The 24,898-nt window shown below is 43.1% G+C and overlaps 3 protein-coding genes across 5 annotated transcripts in view; all 3 read left to right on the forward strand.

Annotated features, from left to right (window-relative positions):
* LOC310756997 (uncharacterized protein) overlaps positions 1-9,865 on the forward strand; it is a 50,335-nt gene extending 40,470 nt beyond the window's left edge. For 2 of the 3 annotated variants that reach the window (XM_083602066.1, XM_083602065.1), the window contains one exon: positions 6,791-9,865. In XM_083602066.1, the coding sequence (XP_083458192.1) occupies positions 6,904-8,184 (1,281 nt within the window). In that variant the 5' untranslated portion in view covers positions 6,791-6,903 and the 3' untranslated portion in view covers positions 8,185-9,865. Of the gene's footprint in view, positions 1-2,934; positions 3,019-6,790 lie in introns of all 3 variants that reach the window. The other variant, XM_083602064.1, reaches the window with a different exon arrangement.
* Positions 1,290-24,898, forward strand: part of LOC310756951 (uncharacterized protein) — a 34,885-nt gene continuing 11,276 nt past the window's right edge. Inside the window, exon 1 of the mRNA XM_083601929.1 lies at positions 1,290-1,870. The gene's annotated coding sequence lies outside the window, so the exon portion shown is untranslated. The remainder of the gene's footprint in view (positions 1,871-24,898) is intronic.
* LOC310757023 (uncharacterized protein) lies at positions 13,055-23,249 on the forward strand. Its single transcript, XM_083602109.1, has 3 exons — positions 13,055-13,118; positions 15,280-15,363; positions 20,232-23,249. Exon 3 carries the CDS (start codon positions 20,345-20,347, stop codon positions 21,539-21,541), a length of 1,197 nt encoding a protein of 398 aa, XP_083458235.1. The 5' UTR covers positions 13,055-13,118; positions 15,280-15,363; positions 20,232-20,344; the 3' UTR covers positions 21,542-23,249.

The raw sequence follows: 24,898 nt of genomic DNA on the forward strand, positions 1-24,898 counted from the left end.
CCTTGTTTATCCAAACAAAGTCTATGTCTATAAGCAATCCATTCAACCATTGTGAGTGTTCTCATATTGTCAATTCATCTGAAGGCAGCCCTATTTAGGGAAGTTTTTGATGTTTGATGTTTTTATTATTATTATTATTATAATTTTTAAAGATTTTTAACATAAACTTTCCAAACAAAACATCCATCTTATCATCTCTTACACATCTTGGCTACTTTTAGCCAGTGACTTCCATCATTCCCTTCTAATGATTTTACCCTATCTGTGATCAGGGTCAGAAATTTCCTACAGCTGACCTGTACTGGTTGTTGTCAGGCAGAAGTGTGACGGACAGCAGAGCCGGACCGGAGTCTGGTCATTCAGTCCCCCTGAAATTCCACCAGAGGGATGGAACCTCTCTCTGATTGGACAACAGCACTTTTGGAGGGAAAATAAAAGGAGCCATTTCTGAGGGAGAAAGTGAGATAGTGTTTGATATGAGAGAAGATGAAGAGGGATTGTTTTGAGGTGGGAGTTGGGGAGGAGGATAGGATTTGCCTGAGGGAGAACTGGTTCTGGTTTGAGTTGAACACCCTCCCTGAGAGAGGAAAGACCCTCCCAGCCTGGAGAGGGAGACCCGGTTGGGGGTCTGGGGGAGGTCGACAAACAGAGGTGTCCTCGGAGGGCTTGCAGGCTTGGTGTAACCGCAGAAAAGGGGCCTTGCGGGCTGAGATGCAGGATGCCAGAGCGTCCAGTATAGGAAGAACTGAGCAGGGAAGAACAGGCCCCCCTCTATCATAGAGAGGAGAGAGATAGAGAGGCCTCCCATGCAACCCCTGGGAAAATCCTCAGTGCAGGTTCCCTTCCGAGCACCGGCAGGGGCTGCTCTGCCCCATAGCTCTATGGGCCGGACTTTTCCTGGCAGGCGGGAAAAAGGAGCATTGGGAGGGGCTTTAGAAAGGGGGGGGCGTCGCTGGACTAACTCCTCCCACCCTGCTCTTTCTGTTGCAGGAAAAGACATCGGAAGAGAGAGCAAGGGAGGCGGAGGGGCAGAGAGGACAAAGGGGTAAAGATGGAGGGATGGGGGGTTGAAATGGGGAGGGGGGGAAGGACAAAGACCCTTCCATATCTCCCCACCTTCCCCAAAAGCGCCTTTACTGGGGCCCATCAGGAGGGTCTGGATCCATGCAATCCCGCTGCGAAGTGGGGACCCAAGACCAGGAGGGGGGTCCCGTGTGGGTGGTCCTGGCCCACCTCTGTGCTGGCAGGAGGTCCAAATTTCAAGAGGGCAGACCTGGCGGGCAGAGCAACCCCCTGGCCAGGTCAGCTGCATGAGAGCTCCAGGGAGGGCAGAAGAGAAAAGTCAGGAACGTGATTTCGGAAAGGATCTTCCTTCCTTCTTCCCTTTCTCCTCCTTTGTCTCCTGCCTCCTCTTTCCTCTCTTCTCTTCCTGCGGCCTTTTCACTCTCTGTGGAGGGGGAGACCATCAGATTCAGAGAAACAAGGGTTGTCCTGGGGGTTGGGACTCCCCCACCCAAATGTCCAGAATCCTCCTGTGTCCTCTTCTCCTCCTTCTCCCTTCTCTTTCATTTCCACCCTTACCTGGGTTTTCTTCTCTTCTTTACCTGGACTACCTTACAGGGACCTTTAGGAAGTTCTCCACAGTAACTGTGAGACCACTGAGTTCCTTTATCCTAAGAAGTTGTCTTCCTTTTTCTTCCTGTTCTGTTGTTTATTTCTTGCTATATAGTTACCTGCTTAAGCGCAAATTGAGCTGGTGAGAAGGGTTGTCTGCCCATCTCGAAAGTTTGACTTCCTTCCTGGGGAGAGGGGGAGTGTTGACACCCCACAAAGTACCCCCATCCTCAATGCAGAGAAGGAACCTATCACGGTCAGTACCAATGTTCACTTTCCACTGCACGACTGATCATTGATGCTGTTGAACACCAGTCCAAAAATATGGGCGGAGGGAGCTGTAGAAATGCTTTCGGGGTTTATTGATATATTGAAAGCATCTTTATTACTTCTTATTTTTGGAGGAGTGAGTTACAAGCTGCGATACAATGTATCAGCATCAAAATATATGGGTGTATGCACTTTCTCAGTCTGGTGGGCTTCAAGGGTAAAGGACCCAAGATCATGATAGACAATGCCCATTGCTGCAGGGTTTACATGTAGGTACATGAATAACAATAAAAATAATAATAATTCATTAAATGCCTCCCATCTGACTGGATTGCAGGACAAGGATTGCCTGTACAATGGTGCCTTGGTTTACCACCATAATCCGTTCCGGGGCTCCATTTGTAAACCAAAACAGGTTGTAACACAAGGTGCATTTTCGCCAATGGGGCCTCCAGTTTTTTTTGGTTGTAATCCCAAAAAAGTTTGCAAACCGGGACACGCGCTTCCGGGTTTGACGTGTTTGTAATCCAAACTGTTTGCAAACCAAGGTACCACTTGTATTACAAGTAAGGTGTGTCAAATTCTAGATACAGTTAGGTAGCCGTATTGGGCTGCCAAAGTTAAAACAAAATTTAAAAAATGCTTCCAGTAGCACCTTAGACTTCAACTAAGTTTGTTCTTGGTATGAGCTTTCATGTGCATGCACACTGTGTATCTGAAGAAGTGTGCATGCACACAAAAGCTCATATCAGTAAGAAACTTAGTTGGTTTCTAAGGTGCTACTGGAAGGAATTTTTTTATTGTTTGTCAACTTGTCAATCCTGCAAACTGTGAAACATAGTAAATTGGTGGGATTATAGTTTATAGGAATCCTGTAATTTTGAGCTTTCTTGTCTACATCATCGGACTGGTGCCCACAAAAACCAAAGCCCATTAGCCTTTAATGGGCCACTAGATACTTTGTTAGCTCTGCTTCTAAAGATGAATATTTTTGAATACTTTTAACAAGCACATAGGACATCAATAACACTTCTGTTTTGTTTATTCCAGTTAGGACAGAGTCTGATACACCAGTCTGACATCAGCTGCATTGAAACAGAAAAACACGGAGGCGTGTCCTGGAGAAATTGAGAGGTCTGTACTTCCACTTTTCTGTGAGACTGTATCTTTGTGTGTTTCCTTTCAGCGTGTAGGAACATAGAAAGAGCCCTTCCAGATCTGTAGGATATTAAGGAATTGTGGTATTCTGCTCATAATTCACTGACTACTTGGGTCCAGTATCATTTCGCCAAACTGGCCTCTCCACAGAGTTCACACAAACAGCAGCATTCAGAGCGCAGGAAACCAAAGCACGAAGAAGAGCTATAAATCCACATGACATTCCAGACTTCAAGTAGAATGGCTTAGTCCTGGCCAATTACATCTGAATGGTTGCAGATAAGCCCAGAGTCCATAAACATGCACCAGAGCCCTTGTGAAGGCAATCCTTAGAGAGAATCTTTCACTCTCAGTCCCGAAACAGTCACAATCCAGATGGAAAGTGCGAGTGAGCAAGCCACAGTCCACAGAATCTCCTCTGAAATTCAGTTCCACACCTTCCCATTTCCAGGAAAATTGTGCAGGTCACCAATCCCCAACACAGAAGGGCCCCTCTTTTCCAGCATCCTGTTCTCAGAGTGACCAGCTGTGATGGCTTGTGAATGCTCTTCGCAAGAAATGCCTCTGCTCACTCAGAGATACATATATGCAGTCTTTATTTTACATATGTACAAGCGGCACGTTACAATCAGGCATCCAAATCCTCCGGCTCAGATTCCGGGAGTGACTTATGCCCGCCCCTTCTCCAGCAGAAAAGGCGGGGAAGTTTCCCGTCATGCTTCTGTTCCCTCCTCTTTAACTCTCTCCTTTCTTTGGCAGACGGAATAGGCATTGTTTCACTGTCTGTGCCAGAACTTCCGGTACGCTATTGAGGCTCTGGTTCAACACCTGTGAGCCGTTCCACCTACTGGCTTTCCCTTCTTTCCTCAATCTCCACTTCCTGCCCCCCTTCCTACCTGTCTCTGCTCCTCCCCTTCATTCTCTAGCAATACCATGACACCAGCCAAGGAGAAACTCACCAGCAGGGCCTGAGGGCAAAAGCTGCCTCCCCAGCCGTGATTCCCATCCCCTGGGATTCAGAAGATTATTACCTCTGAAGGTGGAAGGAGAAGAATGCTGGTTGTTGGGAACTAACTGACTGAAATAATTTCAGTTATAGAAAATAAAGTGAGAACAGATAAAAGAGAGAGAAGAGAAAAAAGTTCAAATAATACCATAATATTAAATATTCTCGTACTGTACATATGTTTATTAGATATCTACTATATTCTCTATGAACTTATTCCACATGTCATTCTGTTTATCCAGACAAAGTCTACGTCTATAAGCAATCCATTCAAGCGTTGTGTTGTCATATCATCAATCGATCTGAAGGCAGCTCTGTTTAGGGAAATTTTTGATTATTATTATTATTATTATTATTATTATTATTATTAATGATTTTAACATAAACTTTCCAAACAAAACATCCATTTTATCATCTCTTACACATCTTGGCTATTTTTAGCCAGTGACTTCCATCATTCCCTTCTAATGATTTCACCCTATCTCTCTTCTGTTTACAATTTGTGTCTTTACTACTGTTTATATAATCAAAATGTTAACATCCTATCTTTTAACCTTGATTAACAATATTTCTTATCTCCATTTTTCACAAGACTTCTTGTTATCCTACAAGCGTATTCAAGTGAATACCATTGTCCTACAAATAATTCACAAATTTACTCCAGTCCTTCAGGAATTTTTGGTCCCGCTGTTCTCCAATTCTCCCGGTCATCTTAGCTAATTCTGTGTACTCCATCAATTGACTGAAAGAAAAATAACATTTTTGATAGCACAAAATCATTTCTATAACTGATATCCTTCCCCAAAGTGATAATTTCATCCTTCCCCACACTTCCAAATCTCTCTTAATCTTATTCCATACCTGGTTGTGGTTGTCTTGACATCAATTTATATTTTGGGGGGCTAACAATATTCTTAGGTATTTCACTTTCTTTACCACCCCTATTTCTGTTTGTTGTTGCAACTGGTCCACTATCTTTTTGTCCAAATTTTTAACAAACTTTTTATTTTTATTTACTTGTCTAAACTATCCACTTTTTTCTAGTACTTCTAGTACTTTTCTAGTACTTCTAGTACTTGTTATTGGTTCAATTGTTATTACTAAGTCATCCATAAAGGCTTTTACTTTATATTCTTTCCTTCTGACTGATATTCCTTTAATTCCTTCTGCTAGCCTTATATTATTCAGGAGAATTCCAGAAGCGATATGAATAACAATGGTGATAGTGGACACCCTTGTCTTGTCCCTTTTGTAATTTCAATATTTTCTGTTAATACATTATCCACAATAGATTTTGCCTTTTGACTTGAATATATTGCTTTTAAACTTCTCATAAACAATTGACCCATTTCCATCATTTCTAAGTTTTTAATCATAAATTCCCAAATATATTATCAAAGGCCTTCTCAGCTTCCACAAATATTATGGCTGCCTGCTTTTCATTCATGGCCGTCAAGTATTCATCCAGTCCTGGTGCTTTTCCTGATTTTAAGTCCTTTATTGCTCTCAAAATTTCTTTCTCTTCTATTAATTCATTCAGTCTGTCCTTCTTTTCTGTGGGATTTGTTGCACTCCATTCTTCTTTAAAAATTCTTCTATTTTGACTATGTTCTCTTTTCCACCTTTTTTATACAATTGTCGGTAGAAGTTTACAAATCCTTTTCTTATTTCTTTTGGATTCTCTAGTTCTTTCTCTCCAATTTTAATTTTATTAATTGTCTTTTGAGATTTTCTTTTGTTTATCTGCCATGCTAGCCATTTTCCTGGTTTATTTGCGTATTCAAAGTTCTTTTGTTTCATCATTTTAATTTTCCATTCTACTTCCTGATTCACAATTGTTGAAAATTGACTTTGTAATATCTTAATATTATGATTAATCATTAGGCTTTTTAGCTAGCTTTTTTCATTTTCCATTATCTCATTTAAAATTTCCATCTTTTTCTTTTCTCTGAGTCTTCTATATATTCTATTCTGTTGAATAAAGAATCCTCTCATGACTGCCTTGCCTGCATCCTATCCTTGTGGCGCAGCTGGCCTCAAAATAATCCTTTTTTGAGTGTTTTGAGGGGGCTGCTCCACCCTTGCAGACTCCCCCTTTGTCTCGCAAAGAGCTGAACTCTCCCCTAAGAGCTGAGTCCTGTCTCTTCTCAGCTCTGCGGACCGACCGGAAATCAATGTTTGATGTTTTATCGTGTTTTTAATATTTTGTTCGGTGCTGCCCAGAGGACTGGGGAAACCCAGCCGGATGGCCGGGGTTTGAATAATATATATTAATTAATTAATTGATTAATTAAGGTGGAACATATTTTCCCCCTTTAATTTATAGTATCATTCTCTTGGCCACATTTAGGAAAGGCATAATCCACTTTTGTAATCCAATTGACAGCTTACATGCAATTGGTATATTATTCCAAAGGATATTTTCCTCTGAAAGTCTTCCCGTTAGAATTCAGCTTTTTCAGTGTCACACATATTTGCTTAGCCACTCACCCAAAGAAGAAAGGAAAGTGAGAGAGTCCTGGACAGATAATTTCCACAAGGATATTTGTATATCACAAGACGGGCATGACATCAGGTGGTCCATTCCCTGGCCATACTTCCTCAGGGAGACGTAGAGAAGAGAGGGGAGAATTTAGGAGATGCTTTTAAAAAAAAGATGGTGCTGTTAATTAGACTCACTTTGTGTTAAGTTCCTTTTCCCTCTTCCTTGAAACCCTAAAATGATTTTCTTTCCTCCCAAAGGAGAAGGTGATCCAAATTCTGAGGAGACAACTTCAATTTCATTGAGAATAATGAAGGCAAAGTTAAAATGTACATAATATCCTTCTGTCAGTGTGTACACTGAGTTTACAATAATGAACTCAACAGAAGAGAAACCATCTAAAGCTATGCAGTGCAAAAAGAGCTTGAACTGCACCAAAATTCTTAGGAAACATCAACAAACTCCCAAGGGAGAGAAACCAATTAAATGTATGGAGTGTGGAAAGAGCTTCAGTCAGCATGGAGCACTTAGAATCCACCAAAGAATTCACACAAGGGAGAAACCATTTAAATGTGTTGAGTGTGGAAAGAGCTTCAGTCAAAGTGGACACCTTAGAACACATCAGCGAATTCACACGGGAGAAAAACCATTCCATTGTATGGAGTGTGGAAAGAGCTTCAGTAAAAGTGGGGACCTTAGAACACACCAGCGAATTCACACGGGAGAAAAACCATTTAAATGTATAGAATGTGGAAAGAGCTTTGGTCGTAGGGACGCCCTTACAATACATCAACGAACTCACACAGGGACGAAACCATTTAAATGTATGGAATGTGGAAAGAACTTCAGTCAAAGTGGAAACCTTAGTACACATCAGAAATCTCACACAGGGGAGAAACCATTCCACTGTATGGAGTGTGGAAAGAGCTTCCATCAAAGTGGGGCCCTTCGAATACATCAGCAAACTCACATAGGGAAGAAACCATTTAAATGTATGGAATGTGGGAAGAGCTTCAGTCAAAGTGGATACCTCAGAACACATCAGAAAACTCACACAGGGGAGAAACCATTTAAATGTATGGAGTGTGGAAAGAGCTTCAATCGAAGTGGATACCTTAGACTGCACCAAAGAACTCACACAGGGGAGAACCCATATAACTGTATAGACTGTGGAAAGAGCTTCAGTCAAAGTGGAAATTATAAAAGACACCAAAGAACACACACAGGGGAGAAGCCATTTAAATGTATGGAGTGTGGAAAGAGTTTTCGTCATAGTCTAACCTTTAGAATACATCAGCGAACTCACACAGGGGAGAAACCATATAAATGTATGGAGTGTGGAAAGAGCTTCACTTCAACCAAAAACCTTAGACTGCACCAAAGAACTCACACAGGGGAGAACCCATATAACCGTATAGACTGTGGAAAGAGCTTCAGTCAAAGTGGAAATTATAAAAGCCACCAAAGAACACACACAGGGGAGAAACCATTTAAATGTATCGAGTGTGGAAAGAGCTTCTGTAATGGTGAAACCCTTAGAAGCCATCTACGGACTCACACAAAGGAGAAACCATTTACATGTATGGAATGTGGAAAAAGCTTCAGTCAAAGTGGAAACCTTAAGAGACATCAGCGAACTCACACCAGAGAATAACCATTTAAATGTAAGGAGTGTGGAAAGAGCCTCGGTCAAAGTGGACATTTTAAAGACACCAGAGAACATTCACAGCAGGGGGGAAAGCATTTAAATGTGAGGATTGTGTGTGCAAAGAGCTTTACTGATAGTGAGAAATCATTTAAATATATGGAATATGGAAAGAGCTTCAGTCAGTGTGGAAGGAGCTTCAGTTGGAGTGCAGATCTTAATATACATCAGCCGTTAGATACATAGAGCACATGTGAAGTTCTGGTGTCTGCATGTAAATTTGTACCCATGTATTCAAGTAATGAAGCTGATGTCTCACAATAGTATATGCAATATCATATGTCATGAACTGTTTGCAGAGAGTGTGAACCTGCAATGCTGGTGGTCAATGTTGATGCTCTTTGAGTCGGCTGAAGTTCAGTCTTTGGTAGAGAGAGTTGGAAATGTTGGTAGAGCATTGTGGAAATTACAGGGTGAAAGTTGTGATGCTTTGGAAGCAGGGTTCATTATATTAGTAGTATACGAACAACCGTATAACACCTATTGTTGTAATTATACTAAATGAACAAATAAGACACATAAAGAGTGAGGCCATCTTCTTATGTGCATAAACCCCTTCTGTAGTTTTTATAATTGATACACTAATTGTGTTACAACCCTTCCTTTTACTTGGTTCTCTGATGGGCACAATGTTCAGATAAAACATTATTTCCAGTGGCAGCAGGAAAAGAGGAATGAAGAAAGCAGGGTTCCTGGGGTGTCCAGAGGGGGTGTGAAAGAGACCCTCTCCCCCGCTCCTCTAGATGAATAAAAGCAATTGGGGGGACAGAAGGTGGTGGAGAGAGAGAAACATGGCCTTTGGTGGGTGATTCTGTTTGGGGTGCTGTCAGTAACGTCTCCAGAGGGGCTCTGGGGAATCCTTTGCTACTCTCTCCTTCCCAAGGGTCTGTGGCTTCTCCAAGTCCTCCTAGAGAAGGATCCATTAATACGGCTTGGAGGGAAACAGTGTTCTAGACCAGCTCCTGCATCCTTGTTTCTCTTTGGGGGGCTGGATCTGCCTTCTGTATCTGCCCCCTCGTTTTGCGGCCTCTCAAGTCGAGACTGAACTGGTGTTTCTGTTGTAAAATTAGTTAAAACATTTAGCATATGATAGAATTCATATAACCTAACAGTGAATGAAATATATGTACCTTTCTTATACCTTCATCTTACTTTCTCTGATGGAAGCTATGTCTCAGTGCTCTAATAATTTCTAGGCTATGTGGACTTCTCAACCCCGACTTCCACCCGCTTATCTTTCGAACAACTGTTTAAAAAGTTTAGAAATAGAAAATTTATGTGACCAACTCTTCTTCCCTTGAGTCTTCTTCCCATTCGTTGGGAGCCATTGGAATGGTAAGCTAAGGACTTTCTAAAGGTCTAGTTGTCAGGTAGATGGACAATAAATGAATGAAATGTAAATCCTAAGACAGCAAGACACCAGGATACCCAAAATAATGGACAAAAGAACAGTTTTGGCTCCCTGACAGACCTTCCCTTACATGTATAACTTCTATGAGCTAATGCCTGTACCTTTCTCAAAAAATCCCTCTCAAAGTTGTACTAAAATGAACCTCTGGTTTTGAGTCGCTGGAGGTATTGCAATAGCATTTCTCTCAATAAACTGGGTCCCTTCCGGACGTTGAATTTTCCTGTCTCTTGACTGTGTTTTTCTTTGAGGTGTTATTCCTTCCCCTGGCCATGGGCCATTGAGGGGTAGTTTGGAAGGAAATTCTTACCCTGTATCTTAAAGCCTGGAATAAACTATTTCAAAAGGAATAAGGGAGGGTCAGATTTCCCTCACTCTCTTTCCATCCTAGGAAAGGCCTTGTCTGAAGTTGTTCCTGGTTCCTGGAATTTCCTTTCATAAGGAGCCCAAAACTCTTCCTCTCACAGGCAAACTCCTGCTTTCCCCACCTCTGCTCTTAGAACTGCCATATTGTGAAACCCAAGGTGATGTAGTTACATGGAGATTCCAGGTTCCTGAAGTTTTCCTTACAAAGTATTGACCTTTAGTAGGTCTGGTGGTTGTGATCAGGGTCAGAAATTTCCTACAGCTGACCTGTACTGGTTGTTGTCAGGCAGAAGTGTGACGGACAGCAGAGCTGGACCAGAGTCTGGTCATTCAGTCCCCCTGAAATTCCACCAGAGGGATGGAACCTCTCTCTGATTGGACAACAGCACTTTTGGAGGGAAAATAAAAGGAGCCATTTCTGAGGGAGAGAGTTAGATAGTGTTTGATATGAGAGAAGATGAAGAGGGATTGTTTTGAGGTGGGAGTTGGGAAGGAGGATAGGATTTGCCTGAGGGAGAACTGGTTCTGGTTTGAGTTGAACACCCTCCCTGAGAGAGGAAAGATCCTCCCAGCCTGGAGAGGGAGACCCGGTTGGGGGTCTGGGGGAGGTCGACAAACAGAGGTGTCCTGGGAGGGCTGACTCTTGAGGCAGGAGAAGCAGATCCTGGGGGATTCAGGCTCTTCTGGGTCCCCTTCCAGTCAGGAGGGGGCAGTTCTTCTAGGGAGAGAAGACCCCCCCAAGCCAGTCACAAGGGGGGAAGGGGACCCCTGGGTCTGTTACGCCATTTTGGAATTACCTCAGCAGTGGGGTTGCTTAGAGAGGGGGAGCTGGGGAAAAGTGCCCCTCGCTCATGAACCAGGGTATTGATCGGGGAAGGAAGCTGTGCTGTATTTAACTGAACCACCTGTCATAACTAAGTAACAGAAAATGAAGTATAACAACTTTTTTTTAGTGAAGAGAGCTTAAGAGAAGCTTTGACTGTAATCCTATGTTTAAGCCTGAGACATTTTAAAGTTTAAGTATATAAGTTGACTTCTACCCAGGAGAACACTTTCTGACCCACTTTCTTTCAAAAGCTTCTTTTGGTTCATAAAACTCTCCTTGGTGTTTGTTCAGCTTCTGCCCGAGACGATATTCACTCACTACAAGATAAACTGTGGTAAATTGTATAGATTTAGGTAGTTTGTATACAGTGAGATGTGCACACTGTATTTTAATTTAATAGGGGGCAGTAAGTGGGTGAGTCCCCCACATTATTGACTGGTGGTTAATCATAGAACTGCAGAGTTGGAAGGGACCCCCCCGAAGGTCATCAAGTCCAACCCCCTGCAATGCAGGAATATTTTGCCCAATAATAATGATAATAATAAACTCCCCCCCGAACATAAGTTTTATTTATTTATTATAATAATAAACGTCTTTTTTTGGAACTTCGTTTTATTTATTTATTAAAGTTCTTATGTTAAATTATCATAATACATCACAAGACTTATTATACTGTAATTTTCAGCATGTATACAAATTTTATATACTTAAAGAGGGGGAACACAAGGACAAAAAACAATTCCAAAATCACACACACACACACACACCAACACTTTGAACATCCTGTCTATTCTGCTGTATATTCCTTTTTTACAAATGAATGTACACTTATTATTTTATATTTCCTTACATTTTATCTAATACATTGCAATATCAATATGTACCCTTGGTCTCATTTCTCAACTTAGTCTCTCTCCAACGTCAATCGAATGCTGAATTTTGGACATTAACATATGTGAGAACCCACAGTTCAGGTCACACAAGGAGCCCCGTTTTTAAATGTTTTCTGGTGATACTTATTCAATCTGTCCTCTGCCCCCCAGAACCATAAAACTGTGGCGCTCGAAGGGACCCCCAGGGTCATCTAATCCAACCCCTCTGCAATGCAGGGGTCACAAAGAAAGCATCTGCCAAATACAGGTGCCCACCCTCTTTCCCCACTTGGAGTCCTCCCCCCTTCTCAAGGGACACCCATTTCTGAGACCCTCAAAGAGCTCTCTCCCCCCCCCCCCGGGTTCGTGGGGGTTGGGCAGGGGGTTGCAGGGACCTCAAAGGCCTTGGGTCCCATGGTTTCCTTTCTACCCACCCAGGGGATCCTCCAATTCATCTCTCAGCCCCCCAACAGCCTTTTCTGCACCCCAACCGCCCCAGAGCCTCCCCTTCACCCAAAGGACTTGCCACCCCAGAGGCCTCCCAAAACAAGCGGAAGGAGAAGTGGGGTGGTGGAGAGAAGGGCCTTTTTTCTCTCTCTCCCCTTAACCCTTACGTGGCCTCGCCGCTCGGGGATTTCTGCCCAGGGAGAAAGTGGGCAAGGCACCGGGAGGGATCCGGATCCCGCCATGGGATCCCACCAGATTCTGGACGTGGCAACGCTCGGCTAGGCTCCCGTGCTGGGAAAGGTGCATCCAGAGGGGCCAACTCCTAGGGGCCCCGGTCCCTTAGGGGGGAGAGGTAGGAGAGCTCAGTGGGCACAGCATGAGGCCCCTCCTTTCAGGGTTGCGGGATCGTGATCCACGTGGGGCAAAAGAGCCCTGCATTATTGACTGGTGGTTCGTTTAGTGGCAAACGAAAAGTGAAAACGGTGTGGTGGGAGTTCATACAGGATTCTCTGGGCATGTGCAGAGTTTGCCGCTCTCTCTATAACAGAGGCAGGGAAGCAGTGGCCAAAGAACGGCCCTGCAGGCTTGGTGTAACCACAGAAAAGGGGCCTTGCGGGCTGAGATGCAGGATCCCAGAGCCTCCAGTATAGGAAGAACTGAGCAGGGAAGAACAGCCCCCCCCCCTTCTATCATAGAGAGGAGAGAGATAGAGAGGCCTCCCTGCAACCCCTGGGAAAATCCTCAGTGCAGGCTCCCTTCCGAGCACCGGCAAGGGCTGCTCTGCCCCATAGCTCTATGGGCCGGACTTTTCCTGGCAGGCGGGAAAAAGGAGCATCGGGAGGAGCTTGAGAAAGGGGGGGGGGCGTCGCTGGACTAACTCCTCCCGCCCTGCTCTTTCTGTTGCAGGAAAAGACATCGGAAGAGCGAGCAAGGGAGGCGGAGGGGCAGAAGAGAGGACAAAGGGGTAAAGATGCAGGGATGGGGAAGGGGGGTGAAATGGGGAGGGGGGAGGAAAGGACAAAGACCCCTTCATATCTCCCCACCTTCCCCAAAAGCGCCTTTACTGGGGCCCTTCAGGAGGGTCTGGATCCATGCAATCCCGCTGCGAAGTGGGGACCCAAGACCTGCAGGACTTGCATGGCTCCATCTCCTTTGGAGCCCCTCCCCACAAGAGATCTCCCCCCCAGAAACACCATAGCACTATGGGACATGCACAAGGGCGGGGGTGCAGGGGTCCTTTCTACAGAGGAGGCCCCTGCCGGGATTCCGTGGCGCCTTCTCCTTGGAAGCCCCCGCGCCACGCGCATTTGGGGGCGCAGGGGCGTGCGGAGCCAAGGCGGGTTTCTGGAGGGAGGAGGGCGAAGGGAGGAGGGCGAAGGAAGTTTGGAGGCCGGGGGATCAATGGAAGCATCTTTGGCGGGGGAGGGGAGAACCCTGTGGGGGGGGAGAGAGGGAGAGACCCGTGGCCTTTTGGAAGAGATGTCTCCATCTTGGGCGCTGGCGGGGGAATCTATAGAGGGGCTGCCTTGGCCTTTCCCTTCCTGGCAAGAAATCTGCCTTGGAGAGAGGGACGGGGAGGGATCCTTGAAAGGGGGGGTCCCATTTCCCCACCCAGTTCTTTCCAGGATGCGTCTTTCTCCCAAGTCCAGCCACTGGAGAGAAAAGGCAGGAAGATCCTGGGAGAAACCCCCTCACATAAGTTACCGGAAAATTTCTCACTTGCTCAGGCTTCGAGTTTATTGCAGGAGGGGGGTCCCGTGTGGGTGGTCCTGGCCCACCTCTGTGCTGGCAGGACGTCCAAATTTCATAGAATCATAGAGTTGGAAGAGACCACAAGGGCCATCGAGTCCAACCCCCTGCCAAGCAGGAAACACCATCAGAGCACTCCTGACATATGGTTGTCAAGCCTCTGCTTAAAAACCTCCAAAGAAGGAGACTCCACCACACTCCTTGGCAGCAAATTCCACTGTCAAACAGCTCTTACTGTCAGGAAGGCAGCAGCTGAAGGAGGAGCAAAAGGGTTTTCTTGTGTGTGTGTTTCTTTGTGGCTGATTAGCTGCTCTCCCTGTGCAAAGGTCAGAGGCCTGGCGGCGCGCGCAGTTTGATCCATCTTTCAGATTTAGGGGAGCTAGTCTCAAACGTTTGTTGGGGGAGACCTAGGTTTTGGGGGGGGGTTATTTTTTTTTAAATATTTTATTTAGGATTTTCTTGTTTTACAGAAGTGTAATGCCTCGTATTTCCCCCCCATGTAACATTTTTACAAATCCGTTTCATTTGTTCAGGCATTAGGGGGAGAAGAAAAAAAAAAGGGAAAAGAAAGGGGGTGGAGGGAGGGAAGATGGATGGGGGTGGGGTCAGGTGGTGGTGTTTCTATTATGCTTAGTGTATGTAGAGTTTGGTGTCAGCGTTGCTTGTGTTGTTCACTTGTGTTCCTTTGGTGGTGAGAGAGGTTGGGGTTGGCCTAGGGTGTGATTGTTTGCTTGTGATTGGCTGTGGTGATCTTTGTTTTCATGTGTGAATGGGGTGGGTGGGTGTTTTGGATCAGGTTAGCCATATTGATTTGTATGCTGTTGGTGGATTATTGTCATTGGCTTGTTGGGCTGTGTATGTGATAAAGGGGAGCCATACCGGGGTGAAGGTGTCTTCTTCTGTTTGTCCCCCTGTCAGTTTCAGTTTATTAGTTAATTTTTCCAGTAGGGCTGTTTCCCATACTATTTGGTACCATTGGTCCATGCTTACTCCTGACAGGTCTCTCCAGTGTCTGGTTATGGTGTTTCTGGCTGCTGAAAGTAGGTGGGTTATGAGTTCTTTGTGGTTGGGGGGGATTATTTGTCCTGTCTTCACGCTTTACAGTGGAGGACCACTGTAGCCACCTCCTACGATACGTTTTCAAGATGGAGGGTGAGGGAACAGCTGCAGTCGCCTGCGGTTCCTGCACAATGTTTGCCATCTTGCCAAAGGTTGCAGGCAGCTTTCCCTGCAGCAATTGTATGTTGATTGCCCTCTTAGAAGACAAAGTCCAGCAACTGGAGGAACGTGTAGCTCTGCTTCTAAAGATGAATATTTTTGAATACTTTTAACAATCACATAGGACATCAATAACACTTCTGTTTTGTTTATTCCAGTTAGGACAGAGTCTGATACACCAGTCTGACATCAGCTGCATTGAAAAAGAAAATCGCGGAGGCGTGTCCTGGAGAAATTGAGAGGTCTGTACTTCCACTTTTCTGTGAGACTGTATCTTTGTGTGTTTCCTTTCAGCGTGTAGGAACATAGAAAGAGCCCTTCCAGATCTGTAGGATATTAAGGAATTATGGTATTCTGCTCATAATTCACTGACTACTTGGGTCCAGTATCATTTCGCCAAACTGGCCTCTCCACAGAGTTCAAACAAACAGCAGCATTCAGAGCGCAGGAAACCAAAGCACGAAGAAGAGCTATAAAGCCACATGACATTCCAGACTTCAAGTGGAATGGCTTAGTACTGGCCAATTACATCTGAATGGTTGCAAATAAGCCCAGAGTCCATAAACATGCACCAGAGCCCTTGTTTATCCAAACAAAGTCTACGTCTATAAGCAATCCATTCAACCATTGTGAGTGTTCTCATATTGTCAATTCATCTGAAGGCAGCCCTATTTAGGGAAGTTTTTGATGTTTGATGTTGTTGTTGTTGTTGTTGTTGTTGTTGTTGTTGTTGTTGTTGTTATTATAATTTTTAAAGATTTTTAACATAAACTTTCCAAACAAAACATCCATCTTATCATCTCTTACACATCTTGGCTACTTTTAGCCAGTGACTTCCATCATTCCCTTCTAATGATTTCATCCTTTCTCTCTTCTGTTTACAATTTGTCTCTTTACTACTGTTTATATAATCAAAATCTTAACATCCTATCTTTTAACTCTTATTAACAATATTTCTTATCTCCATTTTTCACAAGACTTCTTGTTATCCTACAAGCGTATTCAATTGAACACCATTGCCCTTCAAATAATTCACAAATTTACTCCAGTCCTTCAGGAATTTTTGGTCCCGCTGTTCTCGGATTCTCCCAGTCATCTTAGCTACTCCATCAATTGACTGAAACAAAAATAACATTTTTGGTAGCACATTCATTTTTATAACCGATATCCTTCCCCAAAGTGACAATTTCATCCTTCCCCACACTTCCAAATCTCTCTGAATCTTATTCCATACCTGGTTGTGCTTTTCTTGATAGAAATTTATATTTTGTGGGGTTAACAATATTCTTAGGTATTTCACTTTCTTTACCACCCCTGTTTCTGTTTATTATTGCAACTGATCCACTATCTTTTTGTCCATATTTTTAACAAACTTTTTATTTTTATTTACTTTAAAGCCTGCTACTTGTCTAAACTGTTCACTTTTTTCTAGTACTTCCTTCGGACTTGTTATTGGTTCAATTGTTATTACCAACTCATCCATAAAGGCTTTTACTTTATATTCTTTCCTTCTGACTGATATTCCTTTAATTCCTTCTGCTAACCTTGTATTATTCAGGAGAATTCCAGGACCGATATGAATAACAATGGTGATAGTGGACACCCTTGTCTTGTCCCTTTTGTAATTTCAATATTTTCTGTTAATACATTATCCACAATAGATTTTGCCTTTTGACTTGAATATATTGCTTTTAAACTTCTCATAAACAATTGACCCATTTCCATCCTTTCTAAGTTTTTAATCATAAATTCCCAAATATATTATCAAAGGCCTTCTCAGCTTCCACAAATATTATGGCTGCCTGCTTTTCATTCCTGGCCGTCAAGTATTCAATAATATTCACAATATTCCTTATATTGTCCTTCATCTGGCGGCCAGGAAGAAAACCTTAATATTTGCAAATAGTTTATAATCACTGTTCAACAAAGAAATCGGCCTGTAGTTTTTAACCTGTCATAAGTCTGAGTCTGGTTTGGGTATCAGTATAATATATGCTTCTTTCCAAGTCTCTGGTGTATCTCCTTTTTTCAAAATATTGTTCATTACTTCCTCCAATGGTGCCAGTAGGGTCTAGCTGAAATTTTTATCAGTATTTATTTATTTATTTATTTATTACTTATTTACCCCACCCATCTGGCTGGGCTTCCTCAGGCACTCTGGGCGGCTTCCAACAAAATATTAAAATACGGTAATGCATCAAACATTAAAAGCTTCCCCAAACACGGCTGCCTTCAGATGTCTTCTAAAAGTCTGGTAGTTGTTTTTCTCTTTGACATCTTGTGGGAGGGCATTTGTCAGGATGGGTGCCACTACCGAGAAGGGCCTTTGCCTGGTTCCCTGTAACTTGGCTTCTCACAGTGAGGCAACCGCCAGAAGGCCCTTGGTGCTGGACCTCAGTGTCCGGGTAGAACGATGGGGGTGGAGATGCTCCTTCAGATATACTGGACTGAGGCTGTTTAGGGCTTTAAAGGTTACTTTGAATTGTGCTTGGAAACGTACTGGGAGCTAATGTAGGTCCTCTTTATGCAGTTCCCTGTACCTCTGGAGGAATTTTTTTACTTCATCTTTTTCAGTTTAACTTTTCCTTGTAGTAGAATGAGACTCCTTCCAGATACTCCCATTTAAAATCAATATTGTTTTTTCTCAGCACTTGTGTCAGAGGTTTATATCCATCACGTCATTTCAGCTGACAAAGTGGAATTTCCTTAAATATGATTATCATTGCTCTATCAATATAGAGCTTCTTTTCTCTTATTTTTTTAGCAAAATAAATTTCTCATCTACTTATCTTTAAATATCATCAAACAATCTCCTGGAAACTTTTTTCCTTTTTTTTATTTAACTTTTATCCTAAATGCATTCAATACTGTATTGGCAAATTCATCTTTTCCAATTCCTAGCCATTGTGCAATTTCAATAATTAATTCTTCTAAAATATTCTGTCCTGCTGTTTCTGGGAGAGATCTGATTCTCAAATTTATCTCTCTTTGCTTCAGTTCCTGCACCACAATTGCATCCCACAATTCCTCCTGTTCCTTATTCAGCTTTGACACTGCACTTTTATTTTTCTCATCCTCCTTTTTTAAATTCCTTACTTTTCGTTCCATAGGTTTCAATCTTTCCTCTAAATTTTGTGTTCTCTTGCTCACATCCTTTATCTGGGCTTTCATCTCATTCACAGTTAAATCGATAATTTTTTCTCCATCTGCTCCCATCTACTTTCCATATTTTTCTCACTTTGTTTAATATCTTTAATATCTTTCTTCAGTTCTGCAAACATTTTTGCAACATCTCCTTTCCCTTCCATTTCTTGCTTTGACCCTCTCCGGGTCTCCTGATGTTGCCCCTCCCCTCCTTTTTTCTGTGATGATGTCATTCTTAAACTGTTATTTCCTCTTTCACCACTAGGTGGCCCTTTTGCCTCCAACCAGTTCTATATCAAATGTATATAGCTGAGAGGGGGACAAAGGGTAGATGCTGCAATAATCCAATAATTATTTGTACAAAAACAAAGAGAAAGCAGGAGAAAAATGTCTTCCACCACTTCCACAGATTTTTCGCACTTTCCACTGTGTCCCCGTCCCAAGAAAAAGAAGAAATCAAAACCAAGTACCAACAAAACAAAACAAATTCTTCCGCCTCTTGGTGGCTTAATCCAACTTCCACCGCATTATATTCCAGGAGAAAGGAAAAGAGGAAGGTATTCACTACAATTATAATGTCTTAACAATGAAAAAGGTGAAGTTAAAAGAGAGAGAGAAAATAAATCCATCATGCTCATTAACCAAAAGGGGGAGGGTGTCCCCAAGTCTCTTCCTGTAAGTATCTCCTCAAATTTCTTACAGTACCAGACTTTAGCAGTCTTTTTATATTTGTCTCTGCTTGTCTGGTATGTTAACTCGCAAAAATAGCTCCATAAACATTTTTTACAAATTGCGCAGTTTAAATTAAAATTGAAAGTAGAAGCCGGAAGCTCCTTCTCCAGCATTCTCCTTCAACTCCCAAAGGGTTTCAAATAAGTTTATTTTCTAGGGATTTCCACCTCCCTTTCAGTAAACCAAACCTTCAGAACTAAAAAAGTATATTTATTATTTTTATTCGCTGTAGGAGATTAGAATCTTACTCCGTTTTGCAGGTAATTCATGCAGTGTAAATCAATCACAGTCGGGGCTGCCTCCTTTTTTATCCCTTCTGTCTTCCGAATCTTTCTCAATTAGAATTTCCCAACATTTTGCCAGATTCAGGTTTCTTTTTGTTCGAAAATCAGCCACTGTGCTGGATAGACTCAAGGCTTCAATCCTCCGAGTAGTTAATGGCGTCCTGCGCTGGCGTCTTGATCTCGCTGCACTTTCCGCTCTCCAAGGGGAGCGTTTTCGGCGCCGGAGAGACGTCCTTATAGTGCTGGTGGCCTCAAAATAATCCTTTTGAGGGTTTGGGGGGCTGCGGTGCCCTTGCAGACTCCCCCTTTGTTTCGCAAAGAGCTGAACTCTCCCCTAAGGGCTGAGTCCCATCTCTTCTCAGCTCTGTGGACCAACTGGAAGTCGATGTTTGATGTTTTAGCGTGTCTTTAATATTCTGTTGGGAGCTGCCCAGAGGGTTGGAAAACCCAGCCTTATGGATGGGGTTTGAATAATGATATATTATATTAATTAATTAAGGTGAAACATATCTTTATTCCTCTAATTTATCAGTATCAGTCTTTTGGCCACATTTAGGAAATGCATAATCCACTTTTGTAATCCAATTGACAGCTTACATGCAATTGGTATATTATTCCAAAGAATATTTTCCTCTGAAAGTCTTCCCATTAGAATTCAGCTTTTTCAGTGTCACACATATTTGCTTAACCACCCACCCCAAAGGAGAAAGGAAAGTGAGAGAGTCCTGGACAGATAATTTCCACAAGGATAGTTCTATATTACAAGAAGGGCATAAGATCAGGTGGTCCATTCCCTGGCCATACTTCCTCAGGGAGACATAGAGAGGAGAGGAGAGAATCTAGGAGATGCTTTTAAATAAAAAAGACGGTGGTGTTAATTAGGCTCACTTTATGTTAAGTTCCTTTTCCCTCTTCCGTGAAACTCTAAAATGGTTTTCTTTCCCCCAAAGGAGAAGGCGATCCAAATTCTGAGGAGACACCTTCAATTTCATTGAGAATAATGAAGACAAAGTTAAAATGTGCATAATGTTCTTCTGTCTGTGTGCACACTGAGTTTACAATAATGAACTCAACAGAAGATAAACCATCTAAAGCTATGCAGTGCAAAAAGAGCTTGAACTGGAGCAAAACTCATAGGAAACATCAACAAACTCCCAAGGGACAGAAACCAATTAAATGTATGGAGTGTGGAAAGAGCTTCAGTCAGTGTGGAGCACTTAGAATCCATCAAAGAATTCACACAAGGGAAAAACCATTTAAATGTGTTGAGTGTGGAAAGAGCTTCAGTCAAAGTGGGGACCTTAGAACACATCAGCAAATTCACACGGGAGAGAAACCATTTAAATGTATGGAATGTAGAAAGAGCTTTGGTCGTAGGGACGCCCTTACAATACATCAGCGAACTCACACAGGGATGAAACCATTTAAATGTATGGAATGTGGAAAGAACTTCAGTCAAAGTGGAAACCTTAGTAAACATCAGCAAACTCACACAGGGGAGAAACCATTTAAATGTATGGAATGTGGGAAGAGCTTCAGTCAAAGTGCATACCTCAGAACACATCAGGAAACTCACACAGGGGAGAAACCATTTAAATGTATGGAATGTGGGAAGAGCTTCAATCAAAGTGGATACCTCAGAACACATCAGAAAACTCACACAGGGGAGAAACCATTTAAATGTACGGAGTGTGGAAAGAGCTTCAATCGAAGTGGATACCTTAGACTGCACCAAAGAACTCACACAGGGGAGAACCCATATAACTGTATAGATTGTGGAAAGAGCTTCAGTCAAAGTGGAAATTATAAAAGACACCAAAGAACACACACAGGGGAGAAACCATTTAAATGTATGGAGTGTGGAAAGAGTTTTCGTCATAGTCTAACCTTTAGAATACATCAGCGAACTCACACAGGGGAGAAACCATATAAATGTATGGAGTGTGGAAAGAGCTTCACTTCAACCAAAAACCTTAGACTGCACCAAAGAACTCACACAGGGGAGAAACCATATAACTGTATAGACTGTGGAAAGAGCTTCAGTCAAAGTGGAAATTATAAAAGCCACCAAAGAACACACACAGGGGAGAAACCATTTAAATGTATGGAGTGTGGAAAGAGCTTCAGTAATGGTGAAACCCTTAGAAGCCATCTACAGACTCACACAAAGGAGAAACCATTTAAATGTATGGAATGTGGAAAAAGCTTCAGTCAAAGTGGAAACCTTAAGAGACATCAGCGAACTCACACCAGAGAATAACCATTGAATTGTAAGGAGTGTGGAAAGAGCCTCGGTCAAAGCGGACATTTTAAAGACACCAGAGAACATTCACAGCAGGGGGGAAAGCATTTAAATGTGAGGATTGTGTGTGCAAAGAGCTTTACTGATAGTGAGAAATCATTTAAATATATGGAATCTGGAAAGAGCTTCAGTCAGTGTGGAAGGAGCTTCAGTTGGAGTGCAGATCTTAATATACATCAGCCGTTGGATGCATAGAGTACATGCGAAGTTCTGGTGTCTGCATGTAAATTTGTACCCATGTATTCAAGTAATGAAGGTGATGTCTCACAATAGTAAATGCAATATCATATGTCATGAACTGTTTGCAGTTTGCAGAGAGTGTGAACCTGCAATGCTGGTGGTCAATGTTGATGCTCTTTGAGTCGGCTGAAGTTCAGTCTTTGGTAGAGAGAGTTGGAAATGTTGGTGTTTTGGGATTGCTAATAGAGCATTGTGGAAATTACAGGGTGAAAGTTGTGATGCTTTGGAAGCAGGGTTCGTTATATTAGTAGTATACGAACAACCGTATAACACCTATTGTTGTTATTATACGAAATGAACAATGAAGACACAGAAAGAGTGAGGCCATCTTCTTATGTGCATAAACCCCTTCTGTAGTTTTTATAATTGATACACTAATTGTGTTACAACCCTTCCTCTTACTTGGTTCTCTGAAGGGCACAATGTTCAGATAAAACATTATTTCCAGTGGCAGCAGGAATAGAGGAATGAAGAAAGCAGGGTTCCTGGAGTGTCCAGAGGGGGTGTGAAAGAGACCCCCTCCCCCACTCCTCTAGATGAATAAAAGCAACCCTGGGGGAAGAGAAGGTGGTGGAGAGAGAGAAACATGGCCTTGGGTGGGTGATTCTGTTTGGGGTGCTGTCAGTAACTTCTCCAGAGGGGCTCTGGGGCATCCTTTGCTCCTCTCTCCTTCCCAAGGGTCTGTGGCTCCTCCAAGTCCTCCTAGAGAAGGATCCATTAATACGGCTTGGAGGGAAAGAGTGTTCTAGACCAGCTGCTGCAGCCTTGTTTCCCTTTGGGGGGCTGGATCTGCCTTCTGTATCTGCCCCCACGTTATGCAACCTCTCAAGCCGAGACTGAACTGGTGTTTCTGTTGTAAAATTAGTTAACCCATTTAGCATATGATAGAATTCATATAACCTAACAGTGAATGAAACATATGTACCTTTGTTATACCTTCATCTTACTTTCTCTGATGGAAGCTGTCTCAGTGCTGTATTAATTTCTAGGCTACGTGGACTTCTCAACCCCGACTTCCACCCGCTTATCTTTCAAACTATTGTTTGAAACGTTTAGAAATAGAAAATTTATGTGTCCGACTCTTCTTCCCTTGAGTCTTCTTCCCAGGCGTTGGGAGCCATTGGAATGGTAAGCTAAGGACTTTCTAAAGGTCTGGTTGTCAGGGAGATGGACAATAAAGGAATGAAATGTAAATCCTAAAACAGCAAGACACCAGGATACCCAAAATAATGGACAGAAGAACCGTTTTAGCTCCCTGACAGACCTTCCCTTACGTGTATAACTTCTATGAGCTAATGCCTGTACCTTTCTCAAAAAATCCCTCTCAAAGTTGTACTAAAATGAACCTCTGGTTTTGAGTCGCTGGAGGTATTGCAATAGCATTTCTCTCAATAAACTGGGTCCCTTCCGGACGTTGAATTTTCCTGTTTCTTGACTGTTTTTCTTTGAGGTGTTATTCCTTCCCCTGGCCATGGGCCATTGAGGGGTAGTTTGGAAGGAAATTCTTACCCCGTATCTTAAAGCCTGGAATAAACTATTTCAAAAGGAATAAGGGAGTGTCAGATTTCCCTCACTCTCTTTCCATCCTAGGAAAGGCCTTGTCTGAAGTTGTTCCTGGTTCCTGGAATTTCCTTTCATAAGGAGCCCAAAACTCTTCCTCTCACAGGCAAACTCCTGCTTTCCCCACCTCTGCTCTTAGAACTGCCATATTGTGAAACCAAAGGTGATGTAGTTACATGGAGATTCCAGGTTCCTGAAGTTTTCCTTACAAAGTATTGACCTTTAGTAGGTCTGGTGGTTGTGATCAGGGTCAGAAATTTCCTACTGCTGACCTGTACTGGTTGTTGTCAGGCAGAAGCGTGACGGACGGACAGCAGAGAGGGACCGGAGTCTGGTCATTCAGTCCCCCAGAAATTCCACCAGAGGGATGGAACCTCTCTCTGATTGGACAACAGCACTTTTGGAGGGAAAATAAAAGCCATTTCTGAGGGAGAGAGTTAGATAGTGTTTTGATATGAGAGAAGATGAAGAGGGATTGTTTTGAGGTGGGAGTTGGGGAGGAGGATAGGATTTGCCTGAGGGAGAACTGGTTCTGGTTTGAGCTGAACACCCTCCCTGAGAGAGGAAAGACCCTCCCAGCCTGGAGAGGGAGACCCGGTTGGGGGTCTGGGGGAGGTCGACAAACAGAGGTGTCCTGGGAGGGCTGACTCTTGAGGCAGGAGAAGCAGATCCTGGGGGGATTCAGGCTCTTCTGGGTCCCCTTCCAGTCAGGAGGGGGCAGTTCTTCTAGGGAGAGAAGACCCCCCAAGCCAGTCACAAGGGGGGAAGGGGACCCCTGGGTCTGTTATGCCATTTTGGAATTACCTCAGCAGTGGGGTTGCTTAGAGGGGGAGCTGGGGAAAAGTGCCCCTCGCTCATGAACCAGGGTATTGATGGGGGAAATAAGATGTGCTGTATTTAACTGAACCACCTGTCATAACTAAGTAACAGAAAATGAAGTATAACAACTTTTTTTTAGTGAAGAGAGTTTAAGAGAAGCTTTGACTGTAATCCTGTGTTTAAGCCTGAGACATCTTAAAGTTTAAGTAAATAAGTTGACTTCTACCTAGGAGAACACATTTCCTGACCCACTTTCTTTCAAAAGCTTCTTTTTATTAATAAAACTCTCCTTGTTGTTTGTTCAACTTCTGCCCGAGACAATATTCACTCACTACAAGATAAACTGTGGTAAATTGTATGGATTTTTGTAGTTTGCATACAGTGAAATGTGCGCGCTACAGTGGTACCTCGGGTTAAGTACTTAATTCGTTCTGGAGGTCCGTACTTAACCTGAAACTGTTCTTAACCTGAAGCACCATTTTAGCTAATGGGGCCTCCAGCTGCTGCCACGCCGCGTGGCACGATTACTGTTCTCATCCTGAAGCAAAGTTCTTAACCTGAAGCACTATTTCTGGATTAGCTGAGTCTGTAACCTGAAGCGTATGTACCTGAAGCATATGTAACCAGAGGTACCACTGTATATTTAATAGGGGGCAGTTAGCGGGTGAGTCCCCCACATTATTGACTGGCAGTTAA

The sequence above is a fragment of the Podarcis filfolensis genome (assembly GCF_964270895.1).
Source record: "Podarcis filfolensis genome assembly, chromosome: 2".
Classification (NCBI taxonomy): domain Eukaryota; kingdom Metazoa; phylum Chordata; class Lepidosauria; order Squamata; family Lacertidae; genus Podarcis; species Podarcis filfolensis.

Excerpts from the sequence above, each read along its gene's own strand:
- LOC310757023 (XM_083602109.1), top strand. The coding sequence starts at position 20,345 with ATGAACTCAACAGAAGATAAACCATCTAAAGCTATGCAGTGCAAAAAG.